The 25,629-nt window shown below is 34.5% G+C and overlaps 2 protein-coding genes and 2 pseudogenes across 4 annotated transcripts; 2 read left to right on the top strand and 2 right to left on the bottom strand.

Annotated features, from left to right (window-relative positions):
* LOC104762727 (homeobox-leucine zipper protein ATHB-5-like) lies at window positions 5,260–10,420 on the bottom strand. Of its 3 annotated transcripts, XR_002036600.1 has the most exons (5): window positions 9,953–10,420; window positions 9,182–9,594; window positions 9,017–9,112; window positions 8,020–8,471; window positions 5,260–5,451 (listed from the first exon to the last, which is right to left on the bottom strand). XR_002036600.1 is itself a non-coding variant. In XM_019240498.1 (4 exons), the coding sequence occupies exons 1-4, from the start codon at window positions 10,017–10,019 to the stop codon at window positions 8,118–8,120; spliced, it is 930 nt and encodes a 309-aa protein (XP_019096043.1). In that variant the 5' UTR covers window positions 10,020–10,420; the 3' UTR covers window positions 8,014–8,117. The 3 variants fall into 3 exon arrangements, 2 of the variants coding, with proteins under 2 accessions (XP_019096043.1, XP_010484381.1); XM_019240498.1 differs by lacking the exon at window positions 5,260–5,451 and having other exon boundaries at window positions 8,014–8,471; XM_010486079.1 differs by lacking the exons at window positions 5,260–5,451; window positions 8,020–8,471 and having other exon boundaries at window positions 8,559–9,112; window positions 9,953–10,418.
* On the top strand, window positions 5,921–6,973 carry LOC104763672 (annotated as a pseudogene).
* LOC104762725 (transcription factor bHLH99-like) lies at window positions 14,958–16,386 on the bottom strand. Its single transcript, XM_010486076.1, has 3 exons — window positions 15,953–16,386; window positions 15,266–15,643; window positions 14,958–15,172 (listed from the first exon to the last, which is right to left on the bottom strand). Exons 1-3 carry the CDS (start codon window positions 16,304–16,306, stop codon window positions 15,083–15,085), a joined length of 822 nt encoding a protein of 273 aa, XP_010484378.1. The 5' UTR covers window positions 16,307–16,386; the 3' UTR covers window positions 14,958–15,082.
* On the top strand, window positions 17,883–19,004 carry LOC104762724 (annotated as a pseudogene).

The raw sequence follows: 25,629 nt of genomic DNA, 5'->3' as shown, positions 1-25,629 counted from the left end.
CATGGAAGTTAAAAACATCACGAAAGCTTAAGCATTTCGTGTGGCAATGTGTGACTGGGTGCTTGGCTACATTTCAACGCCTACATTATCGCCATATTGGTAGAGTTAAAGATTGTCCTAGATGTGGAGCGGAGGAGGAAACTATAAATCATATGTTATTTGAATGCCCCCCTGCTCATCAAGTATGAGCCTTATCGACAATCTTTTCACATCCTATGGTGTTCCCTTCATCTACTCTCTATAGCAACCTCGATTTTCTATATGGGCGTGGTAGAGACTTTGGTGCAAGTGATCAAAACTTGAGGACGTTCCCTTGGATGATGTGGTACATTTGGAAGGCAAGAAACAAGACAGTTTTTGAAAATATATCTGAATCTCTGCAAGATACTCTAGAGAAAGCCATCCAAGAAGAAGAAGTTTGGAGAAGAGCAAATAATGGAGACATACCATCAAGGTTAGTAGAAGCGGGCATATAGACCCAAATCCCACAAGATTGTCTTGTATGTTTTATAGATGGATCTTGGCACGCAGAGGTGGATAGGAGAGGACACGGCTGGATTGCTTCTTTTGGAGCTAGATTCTTGCACATGGGGCTTAAAGGTTCGCGTAGAAGCCTATCCCTCTTACATGCAGAGTTAGACACCCTTGTTTGGGCTATGGAGTGCCTTCTAGCCTTGAACTTAGATAAAGCTCTCTTTGCTACGGATTGCTTAGACCTTCTAACAATGACGTTTAATATTGAAGATTGGCCGACCTTCTCATCAGAATTGAAGAATTTTATTCATTTCAAAGATAGATTTGTTAACTTTAGTATTAGATATATTCCTCGAGAGGATAATATCCGTACTGATAAACTTGCAAAATGTGTAAGAGCACGAAGTTTCTGCTTTTCCCATGTAAGCTCGTCGGAACCTAATTGGTTCTATCTCGAAGAAAGTCATCTTCAATAATTTAGTATATGAGATTTGATTGAAAAAAAAAAAAAGAGTGGTCAACTTTGGCTGACGGATGAATCTTGGGTCCCTCTTGGTGGTGACATGACAAAAGCCTAGCTTGTTTCTTTCTGGATCTCTACAACGTCCCGTTATGGGATTTTCATTTTTTTTTTTGTTTTTAATGTTTTATAATTTGCTAATCTGTAAACAAAGAACAAGATGTTCTTAAACGAATAAGTTTTGAATTTGGAAATCGCATTCTTGATAGATATGATCGTTAGAATAATTGTATTAATAATTTATTGTAAAAAACAACGTAATTAATCAGATGGTAAAATTGACTGCAATTTCCAATTTCACAGATATGAAGAATCTGATCATGATCTTTTTTATAAAAGAANTTTTTTTTTTTTTTTTTTTGGGTTTTAAATTTTTATAATTTGCTAATCTGTCAACAAAGAACAAGATGTTCTTAAACGAATAAGTTTTGAATTTGGAAATCGCGTTCTGGATAGATATGATCGTTATACTAACTATATTAATTTATTGTAAACAACATTATTAATCGGATGGTAAAATTGACTGCAATTTCCAATTTCACATATATGAAGAATCTGATCCTGATCTTTTTTATGAAAGATAAAACAAACCTAAAAATAATATTATATTTCTCGCTGTACTCGGTTATTCCAGGCTTTCAGCTCTCCGATTAATATTAAATTTATATCCCGAAACTAAAATGTTTTAAAATAAAAATATGGAAACAGCATATATCCTACGGGTGTAAGTGCACATGCATGGTTGGGAACTTGGGCAGCATCAAGTTGGCATTACACAAAATTCTCGACCAAAAATTAGAATCTCTCTTATTATTTTAATTTTATTCCAGAGATATAATATTATGAACACTGTACCAAAACCATAACTTTTGTATTAGTTTTAGTAAGACTTTTATTTGTTAATGGAAAAATTAAAGACGAGTTATATATCATATATTTGCTTCAAATTGTCATGACAAATGATTATCACTCAGAAAGACTATATATATTATAGATTTACTGGACTAGTACAACTTGGAATTCCCATAAATGAAACAAACAGTAGAGTAAAACTCACTTTCAATATTTAAATTTGATATTTTATCATTTCTATGATATTTGTTTTTGATTGACACAAAACAGAAGCATCCCATCGAGTTAGAAATATACGTTTACGTAGGCTAATTAAGACAATGGCGTATCAAAGGTTTTTTTTTGGGTGAAATCGTATCAAATTATAAAGCTATAATTAAAGGGATAATTATATTAATAATCACAATTTGCAGATGAATTCCCAAATAATAACCAGTATAGTGGTGATCTTTCTTTTAGTAACTTTACTCTTTTGGCCGCGCGCATCCATAGAGATGCCTAGGTTCCAATTCAGTGTAAGAGCAACAATATGATAAATTAATACTCTATCTCTATTATAAAAATTGATGTTTATAAACTTTTACACATTTTAAGAAAATAATAATTACTAAGAATATATTTTTTTTTGACTAAAGTGATATTATTTAATTTTAGACTAATAACAATTCAAAATTTTAAATATTTTCAATGATTATTTTTTGAAATTTGTAAAACATCAATCTTTGTGAAACAAAAAAATATCTCAAAACATCAATTTTTATGAGACAGAGAGAGTACCATGTATACAAGTACAATTTATAATTAACTAATACAAAAGTTATGCATGCATGCATTCTCCAACTTCAATCAAACAAAAACAGATAAATCAAAAGATGTATAGAGCAAATATAAGCTAAGAACAACAAAAGTGGGAGAAAATTGGGAAAGAAAGAAGAAAAAGGAGCAAATATGCCCTAAAACTACAACATTATCGCTGTTTAGACAGAGTGGAGCATGTCACCCCAAATGTAAACTAATGATCAATTATTCCCTCGGCTTATTACCTTAATTTATTAATTATCAGACAGCCAATCATAGTTACGATTCATAATTAGTTACGTTTTTCTTTTTTTTTTAATGATTGTAGTGCGTATATTTTGTTGCTAAAAAGATGAATGATAGATAGTGGAAGTCGACCTGAACAACTTTACAATTATTTGTTATTAAGTGAAATTCCTTCCCAAATTACTTAATCCCAGTTGAGTTTTATTAATTTAGCTGCTTTTAAACAAATACTATGGATTACTTTCTTACCCAATATTTTTAACTTTCTCTCTCTTTTACTTTTGTGCCAACATCTTCTATATTGTAAAGTTTCACAAAACTGTTTTTTCCCTCTATTGTCAAACTTTTCTATAATCAAGCTAAGATTTTGAATAATTTTTTTTGTTGACCAACCTTTTTTTTTTGTTGACGGCGGTAAATGATTATATACACGTGCATATATTATTAACCTTTACCGTGAAAATATATACACAATTTTTTTAAGAAGACTGCGAAAGGTGGACGTGTAAAAAAACTACGGTGACGCGACGGCGTTTAAAGTGACGTGTTCGATGTAAAGTGGGACCTACTCACATGGCTCTCCACCAATGTCTTTGTCTGAAAGCGACAGCGCAAAAGTCTTGTGGGCTTTACTTGGGCCCCTACCACAGCTTTTGCGTCTTCACCAAACTAGATCTCGTGCAAAATCTAACACGTGTACGGCTGACACGTCTTGAGATCCAGTGGGATCGCCGCATGGAGATAAAACCTTCCTGACTGAAACAAATGTTTTTTTTTTTATTGGTTTCTCTAACTCCCTCAACAGGATCCCATGTGCACCATCTCTCCACTTCGTCTTGTCTGACATTTTTTGCTCTTTTTAATTTATTTTGTGACAGTTTCATTTATAATATAATGGTGTGTAGGTTATGAAGAACTTGTTGAGCAAAGAAAACAAAAATAAAAGATATGAAAGATCAAAAAACAACATCACCCGATAAGACTGATAGCTAAATTGAAGATAGACACAAATCTAATACGAAAACAGTGACTCTTTCGGCGGTATAGTTAGTGAGTGGTTTTCATTTGTAACGGTGTATGACAATGACTATGTCACAAAACTCACAATCGATATCACTAAGCGGTAAATGTGATTAATGCATGCATGGTCCAAAAACAAAAAGAATTAATGAAACATGACATACTACAGTACTGCCAGTTTTTTGTACGATAATCTTTTTGAACCGGTGTAAAAAATGGAAAGAACTAATGAACAATACAAATTTCAATGAACTGGTAACACTTACATTTATAGTTCCAGTTCCACGAGTAAAACAGTTATAAGTTGAGAGCATTATCTTTATATACTAACTAATCAATATATACGTACGTATATAGGAGATCGGCGGACGGAAACATTGTATTTGAATAAACAAACAGTATACAGACTTTTGTTGCAGCAAAAAGGCAAATTAAAAATGGCTTTAGGTAATGAAAAAGCAAGTAAACAAAAGGAGAAAAAGGAACGGCTAGAAACAAACACGGATATTTAGGGAGATCCAATTATGTGGCTCGGCTTTTCATGTTTTCATCTCCATGTCCTTATGCTGTGAATATATATATATTTTTTTTTTCAAAAGAAAATATTTGAACGTTATGTTTTTCCTTTCTCTATGATTCGAACGTTGAACGTTTCACGTTTGTCTTTACTTCAACAAACAAGGTGTGAGCGTTATGAAAATTTTCCTAATTACAAAGCTGTAAATCAAAACTTATTCTATATATCAAAACAAAATTCAAAACTTATAATAGCCAAATAATAATCGACTAGCCTATAGATTCTCAATAAAACTATACAAATTCAGTAATGAACCGTTGACAGTAAAACACAGAAAGACCTCAGTAATGAACCAATAAGTTTGGACCGATTAAAAAGTATTGTCGATCATAATTCAGAAATACTATAATATTTTGGCGTTAACAGGACATAATTGGTTGATTTATCTTATCAAATTGACATCTCAAATAGTCAAATTTAGAGCAGTCTTAATCTCGAAAAATCAGTTCTTATTAGCAATCGTATCATGTCGACTTTTGAAAGAAATCAATGACAGAAAAAAAAATTATGTAACATTTTTCAAAAGTGAAGACACATTTCTGTTTCTATAATAAGACTTTCACATAACATCAAGGTAAGAAAATTGTCAGGTAAACTACAGAGTTTAGAATCTTTTGAGTAGTGCGTAGTCGTGATCGTGAACAGACAACGAGGGGAAACAAAAAAAAAAGAATAAGTCGTAATTATAGTAGTGTCCACATAATCGGAATTTAAAGATTTTATGATTTATCATCACATTCATAAATTCACCCCCTAAGTAATTATTCAAAAATAATAATATAAATGACGAACAATATTATTTCGTCACATTTTATTTTTATTCATTCCCGATAATTTGAGATTTTTTTTTTTTTTGTCATGTCTCTTCAACATCGAAAAGATTACGGCCGCACGTGCATGGAACCGCACGTGATCTCTCGGTTTTTTACCTTCTCGCGTCATGTCCCCACTTTCACAACTAAGAGCATGATTACTGGTGTAACTCTCTGGGTTACTCTCTGTATTGGGGCCCAAATTTGTAATATAAAACCTATATTTTAGTCCAATATGAAGAGTATCGGTTCTGTGGGAAGGGTTTGGAGCAACAGCTTAAGTAACGCGACGTGGCCATTTGTGATTGGTGGATTCAGAAATATAAAAGGTAATTTTTTTTTTCCTCATTTTTTTTTCATTCTTTCCCGACATCTCTCTCCTCTCTCGTCTCTCTCGTCCGTGGGAGATAAACAGGCGAATCAACAACCATCAGAAAAATCAATTGATTACCATCGAATCGTTGATTTTTCCGGCTAAATCTCGATGGTTGGAGACTGAATTGAAGACTGAATTGGCGTAACCCAGCCTCCGGGTATGAACCCACCAATAAACAAGGTCTTAGGGTTTATAAAGAAGACCCCCAAAACTCAAAATCCTCAATCTTAGTACAATCTCAATCAATGGACAAGTACGAGAAGCTCAAGAAGGTCGGTGAAGGAACATACGGTAAAGTCTACAAAGCAATGGAGAAAACCACCGGTAAACTCGTAGCCCTGAAGAAGACAAGACTCGAGATGGACGAAGAAGGTATACCACCAACGGCACTACGCGAAATCTCTCTTCTCCATATGCTTTCTCAATCACTCTACATCGTTATGGTATAGAGCTCATGAGGTTTTGCTTGGTTCTACTCATTACTCTACTGCTGTTGATATGTGGTCTGTTGGTTGCATATTTGGTTAGTGCTCTATCGTGTTTTAATTTATACCCTTTTGAATTCGTCTTTGTTCTCTACTTGTTTGCGTTATTGATGTTTCCTACTAATTTTTTGGCAGCCGAGATGATTAGGAGGCAAGCTCTTTTCCCTGGTGATTCTGAGTTTCAGCAGCTGCTTCATATTTTCAGGTTATTTGCTTCATAGTTTTGATGCCTAGGAATCAGTCTAGCACCTTAGTTCATTAGGTTCAGTTCTTGTGAACTTATTTAGATCATAGGACTCAATCTAATGTATATCTTAAAACATGGTTTTGTTTTGGGTTATGGAGATTGCTAGGAACACCAACTGAGCAGCAATGGCCCGGTGTAATGCCATTGCGTGACTGGCATGTGTATCCGAAGTGGGAATCGCAAGACTTATCACGTGATGTTCCATCTCTATCTCCTGAGGAATTGATCTTCTCACGGTAATACTCTTCTTAAATATGACCATCGCCGGATTTTTCTGTGGCCTAAGATTCTCTGATCTCTTTAGTAGATTAAAAGTCTGATTCTTTCTGTTGGGGTTTCTAAGTTGATGATAATTTGTTTGATCTAATGCAGCAAATGCTGAGGTACAATCCAGCTGATAGAATCTCAGCAAAAGTAGCTATGGATCATCCCTACTTTGACAGCCTTGACAAATCTCAGTTCTGACCACTGGCAAATTGCAGGCTTCTATTACCGATCAGGCTTCTCTTTGGAGTTTTGAAGCTAATGGCTCAAATTTCTTTTCACCACCATCATCTTGGTGTCTTATTCTGTGTGCTTAAAGAGATATTTGTACTTACATAAAAGAAACTGAATAGCTTGTTTGTCTAATTGAAGAGAAAACAAATGTGTTATTTGCTACTACGTTATAACCACAATTGCTATTCAAATAGACAAGTAAATTACAGATCACATGGTATTACACAATTGAGAAAACAGGACAAGATACAGAGATCTCCAAAGCTGATTAATGTAAACCGCTGATACATGTATGTTTCATTCATGTGAGCGGTTATGTCTTCTTCCAAAGCCTCAACAACCACACTTTTCCTTTGCTTGGAGGGGGACATTACTTGCTTTTATTTTAGCTAAGCATTTACTACTTAAGATATATTGCTTATGTTAATCGACTCCGCAGCATAAACAACCAAAATTACGACAATGTCAAGAAAATCAGACCACGCTGAACAGTTTCATATAAGGTTTCTTGATTCAAGTCTGCTTACCATTTCCTTCTATCTACTGATTTTTGCAGTCTCAGATGATCAGATCATGGATGCTTGTTAATATTTGGTCAAATGACAATATCAAATTTGTAAACCGATCTCTTAAATTTAATATTCTACAGATATGGGCATTCGAAATGATGTTCATGATACATAAATGCATGATCTTTTGAAAAAAAACTTGATTGAGCATATCAGACAAAAATTTGGTGCAACCGCACAATAAATCTTATTCCAAATTCTGTTTAATATGTTTAATATTTTCAATTTTATAAAATATGTTTACTATTCCGAATTTTGTAAAATATGTTTAATATTCTAAAGTTTGTAAAAAATTGTTTTCTATTTTATGTAATATAAAAAAAAAAATTGTTTTATCATTTTAGATAATTAAAATTTGATAATTAATAAACAAAAATTAAAAAATTATTATTTAAATGCTTGAGTAACCTCTTTGGAGTTCTCTAGTAATAGGGTGATTTTGCTTAAGTTCTCTTAGAGTTACTTAACTTAATTTATGATTATTTATATAATTAATTAATGTGAGAGTAACTATAGTGGGTTACTCCACTAATGATGGTCTAAGAAGACCCCAACATTTTGGGTAATTCATTTTCCGACCTTCAGAAATATTTTTACATAACCCCTCAATTTTCTTATGTTTTCAATTCTACCCCCACGTATTTTACGAATTCCACTGATCGGAGCAATACCATTGTTCATTGTCCGCAAACAACTTGCAAGCTTCCTCTCCACTGAACAGATCTTCATGCTCTTCCATCTTCACGAACTGGCTGAAACAATCCATCGTCGTTGCCGCCACTGCACCCGCCGCTTCAACGGTCGTGGGACTATACTCTTCGTTCAACACCGCGCTCGAGTCACTGCTATCGGCAGGATCTTCTCTGAAGCTTTCGGTCCGTGGAAAAATGCTAAACATTTCGTACGCGAGCTCCGACGTCGGAGCTGGAGCTTCCGTAGGAATATGGGGTGGCGGAGGACGGTGGTTTAGCTCTAAGACTTCATTATTAGCCATCACCACCGTCTGATTTGCATCCGCCGCTTTGATAACTCCGTTCTCTNTAATGTGAGAGTAACTATAGTGGGTTACTCCACTAATGATGGTCTAAGAAGACCCCAACATTTTGGGTAATTCATTTTCCGACCTTCAGAAATATTTTTACATAACCCCTCAATTTTCTTATGTTTTCAATTCTACCCCCACGTATTTTACGAATTCCACTGATCGGAGCAATACCATTGTTCATTGTCCGCAAACAACTTGCAAGCTTCCTCTCCACTGAACAGATCTTCATGCTCTTCCATCTTCACGAACTGGCTGAAACAACCCATCGTCGTTGCCGCCACTGCACCCGCCGCTTCAACGGTCGTGGGACTATACTCTTCGTTCAACACCGCGCTCGAGTCACTGCTATCGGCAGGATCTTCTCTGAAGCTTTCGGTCCGTGGAAAAATGCTAAACATTTCGTACGCGAGCTCCGACGTCGGAGCTGGAGCTTCCGTAGGAATATGGGGTGGCGGAGGACGGTGGTTTAGCTCTAAGACTTCATTATTAGCCATCACCACCGTCTGATTTGCATCCGCCGCTTTGATAACTCCGTTCTCTTCTTCTACACCATTGACCCCATCCACCTTAAGTTTTGCTCTGAGCTCTTTAATCTGCAGAGTTGGATCATCTCTAAGTTTAGCTTATCATAAAACTCATAACTAAATAAAATATGCTTATACCTGTCCAAGGAGAGAATCGTTATCGCGTTGAAGCGAGTCGCGGCTGCGTTTGAGTGCATCAAAGTTTGACTTAAGAACGCCGTAATCACGTTCAAGCTGCTTTGTCTTCCACCGAGCACGGCGGTTCTGAAACCAGATCGCGACTTGTCGCGGCTGCAACCCAAGTTCTTGAGCCAGCTTCACTTTCCTCTCCGGCTCTAGCTTGTTATCAATCTCAAAATTCTTCTCTAACGCTTTCACTTGCTCTACACTCAACCGCCGCTTTTTCTCCGCGGCCGTGGAAGACGCGTGTCCAACGCCTCCCATGTCGTCTAGACTTCCGTCGTCGTCTAAAGCGTCGAACATCTGAGAGTAGTCTCCGGCGCCGGAATAGAGAAAGCCGGTGTTTGTTGGTCTTGGACTTATTTGTTTGTCTGATAAAATCATTAAACCACGGTACTACATTAAAAACAATACAGAACAGTAGTTTTTATATACTTATTAAACCAATCCCATGAACGGATATTTTCAATCAAATAATAGAATATTTATGATGTCATGAGTAATCACAAAACCTTTGTCAGGATAACGTCTCGATAGTATGAATTGTCAGAAAAATAAATTAAAACACATCTTTACTTAAGTTATTATATTAAATAACACACAATTATAATAAAAATTCAGTTTTATAGTTAATTGTACGTTTCAAGTTAGTATTCAGCTAATGAACATCAAAAGACAACAATTACAGTTTCAGAATTGTATTATAAGAATCTTGTTTTGTTTGTTTACCTGTTGCAGAATGGCGAATTGGTAAGAAACCGGCCAAAGAATCGGAGCTTCCACGTGATCTCTTCATCTTGTTTCGTTGGGAACTATTGAGATCGTCAAAGAAAAAAGGAAACAAAAACTTTGAACTTAATGGCCTAGATCGATCGCTATTGATTAAGATCTTTCTATACGACCAATACGTGAAGAAACGATCCTCTCTCTTCTCTCATTTGCTTCTTCTACAAAGAAGAAGAATCTTTGCTCTGTGTTTACACTATATATCCATCCAAGATGGAAACAGAGAATTCACTACTAATACCCACCAAGAAAAAGAATAGACTTTTAATTCATCACGAGAGATTTCAAAGTTTTTTTTTTCTTTTTTTTTTTGGTTTTCCTGAAGAAATCCAAATTTGTAAGAGAGAGAGAGAGAGAGAGAGAGAGATGGCTTCTCACTCCATCTCCGGGTTTTAAATAAGACGACAGGTTAACCCTAGAGGAAGTGTTGGAGTATCAATGAGTTATTTCAAGAATTTCGGGCGATTTTTTAATTTACGAAAAATTATATAATTAAATGCAAAAACAACTTATGAGAGACTCTGATCCAGGATCTAAATTGATGCCATATTGCCAATAGGTTTCAGCTCGGCTACTTTGGAGCCGGTAAAGATTCATTAAATTAGATCGTAATCACTACCAGTTTCTAAATACAGTATGTTTCCTTTGTTTCTATAATTAATTAGCTAGTTTTTTTAAGTTTTTTTTTTCACTTTTTTACTTCAATTTGATGTAGTAACTATTTGTTGTTGATTACATTGTTTGTTAATGTATATGACTACTATATACAGTAAAACCTCTATAAATTAATACTCTATAAATTAATAAACATTATAAATTAATAAATTTTGTTGGTCCCAAGTCGGACCAGTGTAAAAATTAACAATATTCGATAAGATAATAAGATAATATTTTTTTCGAAATCTCCTTATAAAATATGGTCCCAATAATATCATAAATTAATAATTATGTAAATTTATATATATATATATATTAATATAATAGTGTATGTTTCTCCTAAAGCTCAATTCTATAGAACAATTGTAATGTTGTATTTTCAACCTATAATAATATCTCTAAAATATTTTATAACATGTCATACAAATAATTAAAATTTAAAGTTTTAATTTTTAGATATGCATCATTTACAATTTGATAATTTGACAGATTATTAAAATAGGAGAATTGATATTATTATTCATAGATTTGAATTTATGTGTCTCATGTGTATAAGTCAATTTGTCTATAATATTTGTAATTTATTGTAAATAGTGCTTTCTAAATATTATAAGTTCAATTCCTAAACCATAAAATTTATAACATCCGAAAGTTTAATCTTATTTTGCTATAGTTGTTGCAATTCATAATTTTTAAAAAAATAAACAATTAAAAATATATCTATAAATTAATAATTATTAATTTACACTATAAAATAATAATTATTAATTTATAGATAAATTAATATCACTATAAATTAATAAAATGTCTTAGTCCCAATATTATTAATTTATAGAGGTTTTACTGTATGACTAATAGAACAAATGTGTACTCCCAAAATATTGCTTTCTGTACTTCGTTCTCTCACTTGTAGTTCTTGTTTGTTGGTGATTTAACTAAAGAATGAGTAATTACAACCCAATGATAAAGCGTTGATGAGTTGTTGACACACAACAAAATAAAGGACAAAAGGGTTGAGTTAGAAATTAGGAATTTGCTCATGCAAAACTTCATAAATTCACTATACGTATAATATATATATATATATATATATATATATATATATATTTTTGTCAACAATTATATGTAAAATATATTTATAAATATATGTAAAATTAGGAATTTGCTCATGCAAAACTTCATAAATTCACTATACATATATATTTTTTTTTGTCAACAATTATATGTATAATATATGTAAAATATATAACACGTATTTTACATGTTATTTTTTTCTTTAACAAAAAGAATGTCATTTCTTACACTGATTATAAATTATTAATTAGAAGTTCGTGCTCATGATTTATTACACATCTATATAAAGATATACTATTATATAAAATAACATGTCCCAAAAAAATGATAATATATAATATGTTATTTATCAGATTCACTGTGAAAAAACAGTCTATAGATCAAGGTATATATGGTCGAAATGGACTCTCTACAATAGAGTTGATATTTTCCAACTAAAATGTCATAATCAATCGTAGTATTAATACACTGGACCAACCATTCAATTTTAATACAATAATATAGACATGGGTCATGGGTGTTATATATATCGAAGATACACGCAAAGAAATACTATATATAAAAAAGTTGAATAGAGTCGGTCCAGTAGTTGGCCATGCAAATTGATTTTGCTTTAACATAAAAGATTTTAAGATGTGGGTCAGCATTTTTTTTTCTTCCCCAAACGCAAATTACTTACATTTATAGTGGCATTCATATCCGTAATCTTTTTCTATTTCTGTCGTCATTTATTTAGATGACATATTGACTCGAGTTACAACCCCGACTGTCGGTATAATTGAAATATACACAATAGAAACTTTGAAGCACATTTTTCATATGATATTGACGATTTTATAAATTAACGTATATTTTGTGATATATTAGTCTATATAGCTATATATGTATCATAGCGATGTTGTCGTCTCACTATAGTATACGGATCTTAAATATGATGGGTCTGATTAGTAAGATATACAAAGCTGTACAGAAAAACTGTAAACTGAAATTGTAAGCTTTTGCGTAATGATGCAAATCTGTAAAAAAAACATGTACATGAAATGTGTACAAAAAAACTAAGAGTAAAGTTTTTAGTTAAATTTTAGTGATTGGTAAAAATTCAAGTTGTGTCACTTGTACCGCTTCGTTTTTGTCACCAATCACACTCGATATAAAGTGCTTGTGAAAATTGTAAATGGCAAAAGAAAGGAAACATATCATAATAATCTAGTGGTTGTGATATCATTTGAAACTTTTATGATATAATAAGTTGTTATCGTTTTAATAATGACTTTAATACATTTTATTGATCGATATGTATTTAAAAAATGATTCACATGTATTGATCCAATGTTTTTTGTTTTTACTTCTTCTAAAAAAGAAACATAGATTATTATGAATTTGACGCCCGTCTCTTTCGGGTCGAAATCTTTTACTTAGGAAAAAAACATTTAGATACGTTTGATGGGGAATTCTAAAGAATTGGAGGCTACCAAAATTTTGAAGCAATATGAGTTTATTGTAAATCACTGATTCTTTTGGGCATTCAGATCATACAAGCCAAGTAGTGTAATATTATATTTTATTGAGACGTTGGTATTTATGATGTAGGTTATTTTCTTTTTTCTTATGTTGAAGGTTGTATGATGTTTGTAAGTTGGTACAAGAAAAACGTAGATGTTTTGTAGCTTAGCTGCGTTTCATTCCGTTCTCAAGATCGATACAGATTTCTTCTCATGGTAGACAAATCTACCACTGTATAATCATTTCGGAGATAATAGTATACGAAGAACATCAGTAAACATAGTCTTTTTTCTAGGATTCTTTAATTGGTTAATGATCATATTGATGATAAAAGTCACATCAAATCAAATTTAACCCCAACGGGATATAAAGTGGATTATGTTATGGTATATGTTTGTTTTCTCGTCATTTCCTGGCATGTAAACATTGCTAGTTAATAGTTGTACACAGACATGTATGCATTGTAGTGTTTATAAAATAATATATGGGAGAAGAGTATGTGGTGTACAAAGGATATTCACAAACTGCAATATATTTTTAAAATTAAGTAATGGGAAAGGCGACAGAGCTTTGATGAGATAGCTGTCTGTCTCTGTAACGATCTTTGCCCATTTACTACAAAATGTATTATTTTAGTCCGGCCGTAGTATTTTAGTAAATTTATATTTAGAACATACTGTTACAAAAAAAAAAAAAAAATCTTTTAACAATAATTTTTGTAATGAATATCATAATAACTTCGGTGTTTTATGATTAAATTTTTCCGTATAAGCTAGATCTAAATTCAGTAATTTGTAATACAACAAACATTTAATTCATCGTTGATAACAAATTTTAATACAGTTATGTATATGTATATAGCAAAGTAGGTTTTATTTTAGCAAGTGTTTCAGAATCTAACAATACAATTTTATTACAAAAGAAAATTAGTTTAAGAAATGAACGTAGATTTGTTGTTTTGACATATAATTAACAAACGAAAAAAAGTATAAAAGCAAGCAAGGTTTTAACAAAAAAAAAAGTATAAAAGCAAGGTGGAAAATAAAGAAAAAGGTTCTTGGAGTTGAGACTTTATGTTAATATTCATATATTAGTATAAGTTTAGCCATTTATATAGTGACATACTGACATGATGATTTCGTATGTATCCATCTAAAATCTTAAAATTGAAAAGCGTAAAGTAAAAGAGGTTTGGTGTTTCATTTTTTAAAATATAATCTTTTATATAGGGAGTTTGGTCGATGAGCTGGTTATATCCTATGAAAGCAACTAATTCCACTAGATTCTTGATGTTTCTTTTCTTCTAGAAACATTGATCACGACATGAAATTGATCAATCACAAAAATTTCAAAATCGCATCATTTATATTATCCATCGAAATAATATTAAAACGTTAGATTTGACATTGGAGAAGATCTGTAAATTATTGGGCTTTTGGGTTCTATTTGTGCTTTCCTTTCAGATGTTTCGGCCAACCGATACAAGTGTTTTACTCGTAGAAAGAGGCTTGTTCGTAATCTAGACGATCGTTCAAACATCTCGAGGAGCCATGCTCTGGTTTTCCCAAACTGAAACTCATCCGTGTCCGGTTAAGCTAAAAGGCCCAATTCGTTACAATATAAGGCCCACGAGTGAACCCCTATAATATCAAACCGGTTTTACCAATCTGTACCTTTTTTTTTGATATGTACGCTTAAGTTAAAAAGAGTCTACTAGTATAACTTTATTTAGACTGTATTAAATTTAAAAAGATGAAATTTGAAGCCTATATACACTTGTTGACTTATGGGTACTTGATTATTTTATAAGAGATTATTTATAATAATTGTGATGAAATTTCAACTTTCCTTGTGAATTCTTCTAACGACTTCATGCACCGCATTTGCGACCTCATTAATTGAAGGCGTCAACTGCGAATTTGCCTCTACCTAATCCAGAAAACCAATTATTTAACCGACACATCCTGTTATCATTATTATCAAATATTTCCAAAAAAATAGAAGAGAAGTAATATAAATTACCTTGACGCCAATAGTGAAGAGAGACATTTCATTAGCAGTTGTTAAGTTGAGATGTAGAGTACTTAAACCTAATGAGTTAAAATCATTGATCAGCTTGAAGAGCAATCTTGGCTGTGTCTTTGTTAACACTTTGATGTTGGCATGTCTTTCTACCATTGTAACCTCCACGTCAGCAACTGCCTTGCTGTGGTGGTAGGTAGAGGAGAAGGAGGAGGCAGTAGTAGCGGTGGAGTATTGAGGGAACATGAAGAAGTTGGAGAATTTGTTTGGTGATTGATTAGGTTTACGAGCTTTTAATTGTGCTTCGAGTGAATGAAGAAGTTGTTCTAGCTTCTTTAGATAGTTGATGGTCCCTTCTACGATTGATGCTTGGTCATTCTGTTAATATTAGGTATAAACGGAAATCCCAAACTATTAATTAGCTTTGTATATATAGTTGTATTCGAGATGAATAACGGAAATCACAATAATTGAACGCTTAGCTAGCTGAATAAAGTTGACTACTCTACTTATATAGTTGAATTTATGAATTTGTATGCACCGGAATCATATTTAAAACATAGATTATGATCAAAACAAAATTACATGATAAATTAGTAAAATGAAAACGTGGAAAAAACGAAGTAGTGTGCTATTTATTACCAAACATATTATTATAAGCTAAAAAGAAGATAGAACGAAACTCACAGGTTGAGAATGAGAGAGAGGCATCATAGATTTGAGGACAGAGAGAAAATGATTCATCTGTCTTCTCCGGTTACGTTCGACGGCAATGTGATTCATCCTTTGGTTCTGTATATCTTCTATCTTTTTATCACTTCTCGTTCTCCTTGACCTCTTCGGCGATTGTACGTAGTCATCACTGGAACCACCTCCTGGTCGCAGAGAAGGTAAATTTTGAGTTGAGTGAGATTGTTGCTCTGTGACGGAGCAAGAGAAAGTCGCTGAATAAGAAGAGGAAGAAAGGGAATTTTGCTGTGACTTGGAAACGACGATGTTTTGTAAGAAATCCAAAATATCGTAGCTTAAGGATGTTTCCATAAGTGAGAGAAGCCAAAACTATACGAACCCACCAACCAAGAAAATTGAGAGGTTAATGGCTATGTATACACAAAGTCATTTTTATGCGTATATATTTATAAATGGGTCTTGTTGGTTTTATTTATTTATTAATCTTGGATGAATATAATAATCAAGTTTTCGCGACGTTTATGTAAGAAATGAAGCCCTAGCTAGAAACCAACGTACAAGAATTGAATAATGTGAGATTTGTGTGTACAATTACTAATATTAGTACAGCTGGCGTCTCCTAATTGGGAATCTGGAGATCAGACTTAGTTTCGACAAAACGACTCTACCATCTTGTAATTTAATTAGTAATTAGCAACCTCAATTCATTGCTGATTTTGTGGTTCACAGTTGACATGTACACAATTTTAGAAAAACGCATATCAATGCAATTTAATTAATACTAAGATATAACTACTTTATTTTATTTTTCACCAAATTTCACGCTTTATATATCGTCACGAATCGCATATTTTACTTCTCAAATCTGCCACGTACGTTTGACTAATATATGAGGGTAAACAAACATATATCACATACTATCAAATACTTATATAAAGCCATTTCAAATCTGCAAGTCATTTATAAAAAACATCACGAAGCCGACATATAAAATTTTAAAATTGTTAGCTAGCTATACAAAACCCTTTTTCATTAATAATATGTTTCCGGTATGAAAAACCATTACTATCTTTTGTGGAATATTCCTCACTTGTTTCAAACTTCAAAGATTTAAAAGTAGCTAATGTAAGTGCCTCACTAACTTCCATTGTGAGGAGAAGGGAGGAAGAGAAGAAAAAAAAAACAAAAAAGAATGTTATCTTTCTTGATCGTTTGATAAACCTTAATATTTTACTATCTAAATATGATGAGACAAATCATTTATATTTATATCTGATTGCCAATCACAATGTCGTTTTATATGATGGGTACTTTTCATCTAACAAAGAAACGAAATTTTGCTAGTTGTGAGTTGAAAATTCGTGATTTTTGGTTTCCTACTATTGGATCGTCGTTATCAGTCTGACATTAATTGTACTCTTTTATATGTTGTTGTGTCTATAATAAGGCAAGCTGGTTACTACATTTGTCTACTTCCACATTCCCAGTTATTGTGTATTTTTCTTGAGTATTAAATGCGACAAGAAATGTAATAGCAAAGGTATCGACAATACGAATAGTGTGATGCGTTTTCTATGGTAATTTTCCTGTGAACAAAGTGGCTTATTATTAGAGACTTACTTTTCCTTTTTCAAAGTTTTTGTTGCACAATTAATAACACAATCGAATCTATATTTTCTCAATCAAATCTTTTTATTTTACAGCTGTGAACAGAGTGCCATCGAGAGGCTAATTAAAAATTCCTTTTTCGTCTTCACCATCGAGACATTAATAAAGGAAATTTATGCAAAAAATTGGAAAGCGAATAGAATCTTTAGGCGCACACATACGCTCCTCTTCACGCGACGCGTGTTCCCGTAGGCACCAAGACATCTATATAGTATAGTTCACAATGTTTTCACCTTCAGTTTCATATAATTCTTCTTCTTCGTGTTCTCTCTCTCGAGGGAAAAACCCTAATTTCTTGCTGCTAAATCAAGGAAAAATCACGATGAAGCAAGCTTCGTCTTCTTCGTCTTATAATTCAACAACTTTAACAAACAGACTTAAGACCATCTTCAAGAAAGCTTACGAGCTTTCAGTTCTTTGTGCGATTGAGGTTTGCGTCATCTACTATGGACCAGACGGCAGATTGAAGACATGGCCTAATGAGAGAGAGACGAAGTGAAAGACATGGCTTTGAGGTTTAAAGAGGCCAGAAAACGCAAGAAGAGCGTCAATCTTCATGAGTTCCTCGAGAAGAAGGACAAGGATAAGGGGAACACGGATTTGAAGAAGAAGAAGAAGCAGAGGAATAATGTGAAGTATCCGAACTTTGATCATTACTGTCCCCAACAACTTTCTCAATTGATTCAGTCCTTAGAACAGACTCTCTCTAAACTGCAAGAAAGGCTTCGTTTTGTTGAGGCGCAGAAACAGAGGAACACAAACTTGGTCCATCCGAACCAACCCATGAAGATGCTACCCTCTCCCAGCTCCCACTTTCTGCTTCACATTCAAATCAACTCACCAATTACCAAAATCGCTTGATGAAGCAGGAACCTTATGGTTATAGTCATAACATGTGTATGGATAACATGATTACCAACACAAACTTTCAACATCCCTACGTCTCAACAACACAAGACTACTCACAGTTACTTCCAGTGCAAGCATCTTCAGTAAATAACTTCGGGTTGAAGAATCTCTTGATGCAGAAGCAGGAGCTTAATGGTTCTCATCATAACACGTGTATGATGAGTGATATCATCAAAAACAACGTTCTACAACATCCTCATCTCTCAAACACAGTTCCACATGAGTTCTCTTCTAATTTCCAGACCAGCCCTTATGGTGAGATGGTCGGCAACACTAACTTCTCTCAAGATACGTTTTCAAGCTATGATACGAGTACTCTGCCTCATACATCTTCTCTGCCATCTCTCCACACCATTCCTAACAGTTATTGTCTTTCTGATAACAAGAAACTGTCCTGAAGTGTAGAAGTTGAAGAAGCTATTAGCTCCCATCAAGAGTTAGTCAATGGTGAAGTAGCACGAGGATCAGAGAGAGTGGAGCCTTTTCTGCGTACTTCTCCTGCTACCATTTTTTTAATTGTTGAGTATGATTATCACTGAAACAAGCAGATTTATCGATCTATGTAGATTTTGTTTTGAATTTGGATTTTATGCACATCCTATTAATCTTTAAGAAAAGTGACAAGACTGTTTCAGTTGTAATGAGTTAACAACAGATTCTTTCCATAGGCCATTCTTTTTAGGATATATACCAATCGACCCGATCCAACAACAACAACCCAACAAACAAAACAAGACGCAAGTTTCCGGTTATGATTTCCATAGGCAAATCATTAAACCTGCGTGAACATAACTGGAAATTTGATATGATTTTGATTACAATTATGTTCTGTTTTTAGATATGCCAGAAAGTCAATTGGTCAAAACTTCTTCTAATGGGCCCCATTAACAAAAAGCCTCCATGTACTTTAATTTCAAAGCCCATTTAATTATATTGGATAGACTATATAATAATAAACGTTCTTTTTTCTCTTTATTAAGTTATCCACACTCCTTATAAAAGATAAACCAACAAAATTTATGAGATTGTGGGTTTTCTTATAAATCTTGTATATTATACCTCTGTGTTTGAGATTGTGGTTACTGCTCCAGAACAAAAAAAAAAAAAGAACATGGTGTGCTGTCAGATATTTCATCTTTTATGCTTTGTTCTTCCTGTTTACGTTATTTGGTATTACGATTCTTACGCTAGTAACCTGATCCAATAATTCTCAATTTTTATGCATTTCTTGTTTTTACGTTTAAGATCTCACTAAAAAACAATTCTTTTTTTATTATCTTTAGGAAAATTCTCTCAAAAACCTAAAGTTCTCAAACTCTTAAACTCTCTTTTCTTTAAAGACCACACTTATTTGCGTCATGCCTCGACACATATATATAGTAAAACACCTAACCTAATCCTACTAGGAAAAACCCCATAGATTAGATAACTCCTAACTTATCTTTGATCCTTATTTCTTTAGAATCATAACTCTAATAGGATTAGTGTAGCTTATTTCTCAAGTCAACTTCAAACTTAACCAACATTCTCCCTCCTAAGCTTGAAGTTATCTCCAGCCAAGTCCTTCACTCCAATCAGCTCCCTCATCTCCTTAAACTTGATCCTTCCAAGAGCTTTTGTCAAAATATCTGCCTTTTGCTCTTCACCTGGTACATGCTCAACCTCCACAAGTCCTCTCTCCACACATTCTCTAATAAAGTGATATCTAGTGTGAATGTGCTTACTTCGCCCATGGAAAACTAGGTTTTTGGTTAAATCAATGGCAGATTGGTTATCTATTCGAATAACCACCTTCCCACAAAATACCTCGGTGATCTCTCTAAGCAAGTCTTGGAGCCAAATCGCCTGCCTCGTAGCCTCATTACCAGCCATGAACTCGGCTTCACACGAAGATAACGCCACCGTGTCTTGTTTCTGCGAGCACCAGGTGATAAGACTTCCTCCCAAGTAGAATACATGACCAGTCGTGCTTTTGCCATNCTCCCTCCCAAGTAGAATACATGACCAGTCGTGCTTTTGCCATCATCAGGATCTACGTTGTGACTGCTGTCACTATAACCAACTAACCCAATTGTTGGAGAGACTGATCTTGCAAATGTGAGTCTGAAATGTGTTGTTCCTCGAAGGTACCTCAAGCATTACTTCAACGCCGCTCCATGTGAATCCTTAGGATCCTGCATATACCGACTTAAAACACCCACACAATATGATAGATCTGGTCTTGTGTGTAGTAAATATCTCAAACATCCAATACTCCTCCTAAATTTAGTTGCATCTATATCCTTCTTTTTCGGAGACCTTGACAACTTCAAGCCCTCATCCATTGGCGTGTGAACCATATTACAGTCTTTCAAACCTGCTTCCTCTAATATTTTCAATGCATAACGACCTTGGTTTAGTGTAATTCCATCCTTATGTTGACATACCTCTATTCCAAGGTAGTAGGTCAGTTTCCCGAGATCACTCATTTCAAACTTGAACGCCATCTCCTTTTTAAAGTTCTCAATAGCTTTTATGTCCGTTCCTGACACGAACAGGTCATCGACATACACTGCAACAACAATAAAACCTTGATGTATCTTTCTTCGATAAACTAACGGTTCCTTGGAGCATCTCTTGAACTGCAGACCCTTGAGTATTTGATCTAACTTATCATTCCAAGCCCTTGGTGCTTGTTTTAATCCGTACAAAGCTTTATGCAACTTATAGACCTTGTCCTTGGATCCTTTTACCTCAAAACCCTCCGGTTGAGTAACAAAAACAGTTTCTTTCAGCTCTCCATGAAGAAACGCTGTTTTCACATCAAGATGGTGTATCTCCCATCTATTCGTCGCTGCAAGACTGATTAGAAGTCGAATTGTTTCGATTCGAGCAACCAGAGCAAACACCTCTTCATAATCGATCCCATATTTCTGCACATATCCCTTAGTTACAAGCCTAGCTTTGTATTTATTTATGCTACCATCAGAGTTCCTCTTAAGTTTAAATACCCACTTCAATCCTATTGGCTTTGTTCCAAGTGGAAGATCAACAAGACTCCAAGTATGATTCTTAACAATAGAATGAATCTCTTCCTCACATGCCTTCATCCATCTTTCTGATTCCTTTGCTTCATAAAAATCTCTAGGTTCATTGTTTATACACATCAGCAAACGCTCTCCTTCTTCCTCGGCAAATAGGGCATAATTGTCAAGATGATCCGGTAGAGTATAGTCCTCAAGATGTGTCGGTTTCTTCCTTTGTCTTGTAGTTCTCCTAAGTGCCAATGGTTGATTTGTGGTATCCTCGACAACGTTATCATGATCTTCACTTTCTTCTTCATCATCAAACTGATCGTGATCATCAGATTCTAATCTGTTGTCTTCAGTGGTATTACTTCCTTGCTCTGTTTCGTATTCTGTTTCTTGAATACCATGGTTACCATATATTCCTACATTGATCCTGAAGCATCCGATCTCACTCTGTTCTGAATATTTCTTATCCCAGTCCCAACTCTTTGTTTCATCAAAAATAACATCACGACTAACCACAACCTTTCGGGTTTTAGGATCAAACAAGCGATATGCTTTTGATCCTGGTTCTGTACCCAAGTGTACCAACATTCGTGATCTGTCATCGAGTTTTTTTAGGTGAGGTTGCTCCATCTTTGCAAATCCTATGCAACCAAATACTCGCAGATGACTAAGATTAGGTCTCTTTCCTCGAAAAACTTCAGATGGAGTTTTAACATTAAGTGACCTTGTAGCAACCCTGTTCAAGAGATATGTGGCATGTCGTACTGCTTCTCCCTATAAGTAATTTGGAACAGATATATGTTTCAAAATACTTCTAGTCATCTCCATTAATGTCCTATTGCGTCTCTCAACAACACCGTTTTGTTGAGGAGTGTATGGAGCAGTAAGTTGCCGCTTAATACCTGAATCACTGCAGAAAGAATTAAAGACCTCTGATACAAACTCTCCTCCTCTGTCTGTACTGAATATTTGAATATGTTCTCCTGTTTCTTGCTCCACTACAGCTTTAAACTTCTTGAATTTGTTAAAGGCTTCACTTTTCTCTTTCAGGAGAATTGTCCACATGTATCTAGAGTGGTCATCAATAAGAACAAATACATATCTATTCCCAGCTGCAGTATTTGGTGATATCGGACCACACAAATCACCATGGATAAGTTCCAACACTTTGGTTGCTCGAAAAATACTTGCTTGGGGAAATACTTGTCTTGTCTGTTTCCCAAAAAGGCATGAGCTGCAAATCCTCTTCTCAAACTGTATATGCGGAACTCCATTAACTAGCTCTCTTTGAATCATGGATTTAATTGATTCAAAATTGACATGCCCCAGCCTTGCATGCCATGTGTAAGAGTCACCTGAAACTGCAGACTGTAAACACACATTACTTTTAACCCCCATTCGAACCTTATAGAGTCGATTTTTGGATTTTAAAGTTTTGACAAGTAACTTTCCTTCATGATCATGTACAGTCAAGTAATCTCCCTTCATCCTTACATCACAACCTGATTCTGTAGCTTGACCAAGACTAATAATATTACTTTTGAGTCCTGGAATAAAATAGACATTAGTCAATGTCCGTAGCTCACCATTCTCATCTGTAAACTTCACAATGCCTTTCCCTTTGATGTCTATCCGAGAATCATCACCAAATTTCACTTGTCCGGTAATTGAGTAGTCAACCTTCGAAAAATACCTTAAATCACCACTCATGTGGTTACTAGCTCCATTATCAAGGTACCACATGTCTTCTTCTCCTCTATGCATCTCAAATTTACTAGGAACAACCTTCTTCTCATTAAGAAACACTATCTCATGCATCATAAGCTCATCTGCATTTTCTGTTTCATTATCCTTCTCTTGTGTTTCTTGTAATTTGAGTAAACGATCTGGACATCTTGAAGCAAAGTGTCCCTGTTTATCACACCGAAAGCATGTTACCTCTGATAAGTCTCTGTTATCATAGGATCTCCCGCGACCTCTTCCTCTGTAGTTATAGCGTCCTCCGCGACCTCTGCCTCTGTAACTACTATAGTAATCACGAGTTGGTGGAACAGAAACTGGAACTGGAACCGGNGATTTAATTGATTCAAAATTGACATGCCCCAGCCTTGCATGCCATGTGTAAGAGTCACCTGAAACTGCAGACTGTATACACACATTACTTTTAACCCCCATTCGAACCTTATAGAGTCGATTTTTGGATTTTAAAGTTTTGACAAGTAACTTTCCTTCATGATCATGTACAGTCAAGTAATCTCCCTTCATCCTTACATCACAACCTGATTCTGTAGCTTGACCAAGACTAATAATATTACTTTTGAGTCCTGGAATAAAATAGACATTAGTCAATGTCCGTAGCTCACCATTCTCATCTGTAAACTTCACAATGCCTTTCCCTTTGATGTCTATCCGAGAATCAACACCAAATTTCACTTGTCCGGTAATTGAGTAGTCAACCTTCGAAAAATACCTTAAATCACCACTCATGTGGTTACTAGCTCCATTATCAAGGTACCACATGTCTTCTTCTCCTCTATGCATCTCAAATTTACTAGGAACAACCTTCTTCTCATTAAGAAACACTATCTCATGCATCATAAGCTCATATGCATTTTCTGTTTCATTATCCTTCTCTTGTGTTTCTTGTAATTTGAGTAAACGATCTGGACATCTTGAAGCAAAGTGTCCCTGTTTATCACACCGAAAGCATGTTACCTCTGATAAGTCTCTGTTATCATAGGATCTCCCGCGACCTCTTCCTCTGTAGTTATAGCGTCCTCCGCGACCTCTGCCTCTGTAACTACTATAGTAATCACGAGTTGGTGGAACAGAAACTGGAACTGGAACCGGACCGGTGAATAGCTAGGTTGTGTGTCATTATTTGCATATAACAGCTTAGTTTGACTCTGTTCTGCAGTCGTATCAGCTTCTTCTTCTTCCTCTGAGATACGTTCTTCATATGCTTTTAATCGACCAACAATATCCTCGAAACTCGTCTTATTGAGGTCTAAAACTTGTTCTAATGAAGCTACCATGTGTATGAACTTTGTCCATGGGAGACACTTCAAAAACTTTTTAACAAGTTTCGATTGATCAATGTTTTCACCAAGAGCTGCAGATTTAGAGGAGATCTCTGATAACTTTCCACCAAAGTCATCAATCTTCTCTGTATCCTTCATCTTGAGGCGATCAAACTCGGCCATTAACGTCTGCAACCTTGCTTCTTTAACTCTTTCTGCTCCAACATGTCTTGATTGAATTGCATCCCAAACTTTCTTTGCCGTGTCGAGTTCTCCAACTTGCAAAATAAGGGCTTCTAGGATGGATTGAAACAATAGTGCCATCGCCATATCATTCATGTCGTTGTCGTCCCCTGGTGTCTCAATTATTGGCCATACCTTGTGTATCCTGAGAAGAATCCGCATCTTCATAGCCCAAACTGTATAGTTTGTGGAGTTTAACATAGGACACTTCAGGGAAGAAGATCCTCCTCCTTCCATTGTCTTTGCTGGTTCAACAATATCTCCCATAGCTCTGTTGTCTCCCATAGCTCTGATACCAATTCTTGTTTTTAAGTTTAAGATCTCACTAAAAGAAACAACTCTTCTTTTATTATCTTTAGGAAAATTCTCTCAAAAACTTAAAGCTCTCAAACTCTTAAACTCTCTCTTCCTCAAAGACCACACTTATTTACGTCATGCCTCGACATATATATATATAGTAAAACACCTAACCTAATCCTACTAGGAAAAACCTCATAAATTAGATAACTCCTAACTTATCTTTGATCCTTATTTCTTTAGAATCATAACTCTAATAGGATTAGTGTAGCTTATTTCTCAAGTCAACTTCAAACTTAACCAACAACAGCATTTAGCTTAAAAAGATTATTTCCTATCAGAATTTGATTTTTTAAAAAATGTAGATCTGTAAAAGTTAAATAATGAAAAGAGTTTTGTGATTTATTGATTTTTTTTATGGCTATAAACAAAAGAACAACATTGGAAAGACAGAGGGAATCAACAACAGCTAAGACCAACCAGCTTGCCATTTTCTCTAATCAAAAGTAATAAAGTCACGAAT

Source organism: Camelina sativa, chromosome 18 (assembly GCF_000633955.1).
Source record: "Camelina sativa cultivar DH55 chromosome 18, Cs, whole genome shotgun sequence".
Taxonomy (NCBI): Eukaryota; Viridiplantae; Streptophyta; class Magnoliopsida; order Brassicales; family Brassicaceae; genus Camelina; species Camelina sativa.
This window is presented reverse-complemented; position numbering and strand designations above follow the sequence as displayed.

Coding starts and splice junctions, on each gene's coding strand:
- LOC104762725 (XM_010486076.1), bottom strand. CDS start 16,306: ATGGAAACATCCTTAAGCTACGATATTTTGGATTTCTTACAAAACATC. Junction 15,644..15,952: donor CTCTCTCTCATTCTCAACCT/GTGAGTTTCGTT, acceptor TAATATTAACAG/AATGACCAAGCATCAATCGT. Junction 15,173..15,265: donor TCTTCACTATTGGCGTCAAG/GTAATTTATATT, acceptor TTTCTGGATTAG/GTAGAGGCAAATTCGCAGTT.
- LOC104762727 (XM_019240498.1), bottom strand. CDS start 10,019: ATGAAGAGATCACGTGGAAGCTCCGATTCTTTGGCCGGTTTCTTACCA. Junction 9,595..9,952: donor AATTCGCCATTCTGCAACAG/GTAAACAAACAA, acceptor TGATTTTATCAG/ACAAACAAATAAGTCCAAGA. Junction 8,472..9,016: donor CGGATGCAAATCAGACGGTG/GTGATGGCTAAT, acceptor AATCAGACGGTG/GTGATGGCTAATAATGAAGT.